Genomic DNA, 4855 nt, shown 5'->3' on the forward strand with positions numbered 1-4855 from the left:
CGGCCGAGCCGCCGCAGGGCCGAACTGGAGCAGCGGTCCCCGCCCCTCTTCCCCCTTGCCGTGGAGCTCCCGGCACGGACCCTCTGCGGGTACCGGGGCGGCTCCAGCACCGGACGAAGAGACGGAAATTACGGCACAGGGACGACAGAGCCGGCGGCAAAACAAGTGGCGATATTGAAGTCAAAGACAGAGGAGCAGCAGCGACAGGAGCACAACGGGTACAGCCATACAGAGCGCCCGGGATGCGCGGTCGGGACTGAGGAAAGGTTGGGGGGGTTTTTTCTTTTTCTTTCTTTTTAATTTTTCTCTTTAATATGTTGAAGTTGCCCAGACTGGTCCAGTACGACATCTCAAACCTTACAGGGATGCACAGCATGAAAACGCCGCCGGCACAGGGCTGCAGGGAGCATTCCCGGCGCGCTCCCAAAGCCATGGGTGCCCGTGCCGGTGCCGCGGGCGTCGCGGTGGGGCAGCTCCGCGGCACCCGCCAGCATCGCTGTGGCATGGGGATGGCTCAGAGAACTTAGGGCAGAGGGGTGTGAGGGGGTCACCGGAGGGGACAGGTTTTCCTGCAGCTGCCCTGCTGCCAGTTCCAGGCTCCATTCCCAACACTGCAGAGAAGGGAGCTCGCCTGGCTGCAGTGGTGCTGAGGGCCATAGTGTGGCCCAGAGCTGCACGAGGCGGTGATGGACAGCCTGTGCCCATGCAGCCAGAGCTCCGGCCCCTGGTGCCCTGCCAAGGGTTCCAGGCCAAGCCTGTCCAATGGTGGCATCTGCAGAAGGATCTGTAGGAGGATGCAGCAGAACGGAGCCCACTGGAGAGAGGAGTATGTGGAGAGAGGGGAAACAGTGCCGGGTGCATGTCAGGGGTCACCCCAGATAAGCTAACATGCCCCTCCAGCTTTCTGGGACAAGGCACCTGCGCAGGAGTCGTCTGGCCCTGTGAAAGGCCTGGAGCCCCTTGCCGGGGTTTCTGCCACATGGTAAAGCCCCCCCAGAGCCCCTGCCCAGAGGGGTACCCTTCTGGCACCCTGAAAGGGGAGGTGGGTGGTGTGTGGGTTCCTTATTTTACCTTAATGCGATCTAAATGGGCTAATTCCTTTAAAAGTAATTGTACTGTGTTAAAGTTTAATTTGATTTAACATAAAAAAGAAGAGAGAGTGAGACCTACGGAGTATGTAGATCTACAGCGAGTTGTGGATCATTTAATTTTGAAGGATGCCCAGTGCGGCTGCGGGCTGCCAGAAGCCTGCAACAGAGCGGGTCCCCATCCCTGTCCCCCACACACGTGGCAGCCACCAGGGCCCCCTGCGGCCGAGCGGATTTTCATGCTGTCTCCAGGATTTGATATCAGCGTGGACCAGTCTAACATCTCGCAGGTTTTTTCTACTGGCTACTGGAATGCGCTCGTTTGGCTTAGGGGTCCTCGATGTCGAGAAACTCTTGCTTGGGGGGGGCCATGCCGCGGTACCAGGCGCATGAGCCGTCGCTCCTCTTGATGCAGGCGTAGTGCTTCGCCTGCCGCCCATCCACGTTGTTCTTCTCCATCGCCCAGTCTGTCCAGAGACACTCATCCGAGGAGGAGACGAAGCAGGGGATGGAGAGGCAGCGCGAGATCTGTGCAGAACAGAGACTGTCACCCACCAACCCAAGGGAGCACTGGGATGCAGGGAAGCAGCATGGGGCAGCTGGGTTGGGGGTCTTGCACAGCTCTGCTTCATCCATCCCCCCAGCTCTGGACAGTGATGCCAGGCTGACCCTGCCCTGTGGGGCACGGTGGGGATGCAACCCCAATGCAGGGGAACTGGAGAACCCCTGGTTGCCAGTCCTAGGGCTGGCCTTGGTTCCCAGCCAGAGGAAGGCAGAGGCTGGGCTGCCCTTCCTGTGCCCAGCCATGTGCTGTGTCCCTGCACAATGTCGTCCTTGAAGGACAGGGAAGAGCATCTCACTGTGGAGCCCACCCCTGCCTGAAGGCTGCAGACCCTCCCTGGTATGGGGTGTGGGGCATGTGGGAGGCAGCCTGGTTGCTCACCTTGCACTCGCAGCCCATCTGGTACCGCTGGTTTAGGCTCTTCTTCTGGGTTGGGGTCAGCGAGTCCCAGGTGGACACCAAGTCACAGAGCGTGATGTGCATCTTGCCATTGCCCTCTGACTTGCCTGGGGAGAGGCCAGACAGACCACTCAAGGGGGTCTCCCCAGCACCTCGGGACCCCACGTTGAGTCATGGTGCCTGGAGCCCCTCACTGTTCACTGTCCCTGGTGACCTCCGGGAAGCAGAGGCTTGTCCCCCAGCTGCCCCCGCCATGGCCTGGGGCTGCAGAGCACAGCCAGGACACAGCCGGGGGGTTCCCTGAGGACTGATGGCAGGAGCAGGAGGGGCAAAGGGAGAATGTGCCCAGGGAGCAGGCACACACATCAGGCATCTTGCAGGGCACATGAGGCATCAGGGCCAGCACTGTCGCGACAGCCCCCGAGAGCACTCCCCCGCAGCGCTCACCTGCGATGAGATACTCCTTCTTCCCGCCGGTGTCCAGCAGCCGGCCACACACGGCAGTGGATGGAGCCGTGTAGATGAACTCTATGTCCTGGTCGGGGCCCTTGAACATCTGGGAAGCAGAGGCAGGAGTGAGTGGCTGGTGAAGGGGCCACCCCATCCCCCCAGCCTCCTGACCTGATATGCCCCGTCACCTTGATCTGCTTGATTTCATACTGGATGCGCTTGATTGGATTCCCGTATATATCGTTCCCCGAATCCACCTCTTTCGCAGAGACAGCCTTGGCTCGGATCACTGGAAGGGAGAAGTGAGATAAGTGGGGGTTACCAGTCCCACTTAGCCCCTGCATCTCACAGGGTCTCCCACCTTCACAGGGGACTGCTGTCCGCAGCAGACCCCACTGCCCACCTGGCTGCCCACAGAGCCGGCTGTCACCCTCTGTCCCCAAAGGGATGGGGCTCTGGCACATGCAGGACAATGACCAGCAGCATTGCAGCAGCACCCTCAAGGCAGGTGACAAGGAGAGTTCACAACAGGATCACCTGGCCCCAGGGCTCGTGAGGCTATGGCACTGTGAGCCAGGGGACAGCTCTGCTGTGGCAGGGTCCCTGTGGTCATGCTGCTCCCAGGATACACAGTCCGGCATGTGAGTGCTCAGCACGTGGCAGTGACCTGCAGGCGGCTGGGCCGGCAGGGCGGGCAGCCAGCTCAACCTTACTCACCGCCTGGGACATGGGGTGGCTCAGTCCCATGCTGTGCAGGTTGCCTGGGTCCCTGCACTGAGACCTGCAGCCCCCAGTCGTGCCCAGCTCCCTCCATCAGTGCAGGGACTGAAGCTCCCAGGCAGCACCGGGGATGCTGATGGTGAAGGGGACAATGGCAGCTCCAAAGCTAGAGCTTCTGCTCAGCACTCTGAGAGTATGGAGGGGGCCTGGCTGCAGGGCAGGGGCTGGCAGGGCTCCCTGCTCTGCCAGGGGTACCCCCATCCAACAGGAAGGGCAGCTCCCCACCCTGCAGGGCTCCCCCATGCTCTGCCAGCCTGTCAAGCGCTGTGGGGCAGGGGACAGGGAGCTGGGCACTCTCACAGAGTTCATCCTGGCTCATGTCCCCGCTGAAAGGTGTTGGGCTGGGAGCAGCTGGGGACATGCAGAGGTCACCCCACTGCCTGGCACAGAGGAGCCTCTCCCACCTGGCATGGCCAGGAGAGGGAATGTGACCGTGCTCTATAAATACCGCGGGGTGTGGGGGCATGCGGACAGGCTATTTAAGCTGAAGGTCGGGGGGCACGGTCCCACGTGGGCACCAGCAAGTGCCAGCAGAGTTTACTCTGGAAAGTTGAGAGTGGCACCAACATGAGCAGGGACCAGGGAAGAGGATTCCCAAAGTGGCCATCCCCAGTCACCGGCAGTGCTCACTGGTGCGGGGCTGGAGGAAGCAGCGGCTGCCCTGGGGGCTTTCCCAGCTGCTCCCATCCCTTGGGAAGGGCTGTGCTGTCCAGGGATGGTGGCAGCACCTCAGCCATGCCTGGCGACAGTGCCCGCTCCTCCGTCAGCAGTGTGCTGGGGTCACCACAGACACAGGCCACCCCTCGCCCCTGCAGCCACCCACGTGTCCTGTGTGCCAAGCCCTGTGTGCCACCAGTGTAACCCAGGTGCAACCAGTGCCGGCCCCGTGGCTCCCGTGCGGGGAATGGTTACTGCCTCAGTGGGCTCCAGCCTTTTCCATTCACGTGCTGATGAATCACTTGACAAAAATGCAGCCCGATTCTGGGTGGATTTGTTCTGAACAGTGCAGCTTTGTGGAGGGGACGACTGCGCTGCGCTTTCCCCGCCAAGACCCCACAGCGCAGCCAAGCTGCTCCACGCCCGCCAGGAACCAGGGCAGCGGAGGGAGCCCTGAGCAGAGCCTGGGACGAGGAGGCTGGGCGAGGGATGGGGGAAACCCCTGGGTGCCCAAGGACCAGTATTCAGACCTCCCCAAATGACAATGTCCCCGTCGGCCTTGCCACCCACCAGCCAGGGAGCCCAGACCCTCTGTGAAGCTGAGCCAAGGCTCCTGGGGTGCATGGCAGGCACAGCACACCGTTGACACTGGCTGACCAAGTCTGACCAGAGACATGCTGGAAATGCTCCTTCCCCAGGCAGGCCGAGCGAGAAGGTGCTCCGTGGGAGCAGAGGGTCCCCTGGCAGAGTGGGACCCCCACTGCTGACGTCTCCTGTGCTGGTCCCCAGGGCTGCCACTGTGGCCTCTGCACAGTGAGGACTCTGGACCCGGCAGGGACAGAGACCCTGTGAGGTAAGCAGGTCCCCTTGCTGCCCTCTGCCACCAGCATCAGTCCCACTGCACCGGCAGGTGCCATAG

At 61.9% G+C, this 4855-nt stretch overlaps 1 protein-coding gene across 1 annotated transcript; it reads right to left on the bottom strand.

Annotated features, from left to right (window-relative positions):
• Positions 1-1329: 1329 nt before the first annotated feature.
• On the bottom strand, positions 1330-2858 carry TIMP2 (TIMP metallopeptidase inhibitor 2). Its single transcript, XM_017730112.1, has 4 exons — positions 2688-2858; positions 2497-2605; positions 2032-2156; positions 1330-1616 (listed from the first exon to the last, which is right to left on the bottom strand). The coding sequence occupies exons 1-4, from the start codon at positions 2841-2843 to the stop codon at positions 1416-1418; spliced, it is 591 nt and encodes a 196-aa protein (XP_017585601.1). The 5' UTR covers positions 2844-2858; the 3' UTR covers positions 1330-1415.
• Between the last annotated feature and the right edge of the window lie 1997 nt (positions 2859-4855).

The sequence above is a fragment of the Corvus brachyrhynchos genome, unplaced genomic scaffold (genome assembly GCF_000691975.1).
Source record: "Corvus brachyrhynchos isolate BGI_N302 unplaced genomic scaffold, ASM69197v1 scaffold340, whole genome shotgun sequence".
NCBI classification, from domain to species: Eukaryota; Metazoa; Chordata; class Aves; order Passeriformes; family Corvidae; genus Corvus; species Corvus brachyrhynchos.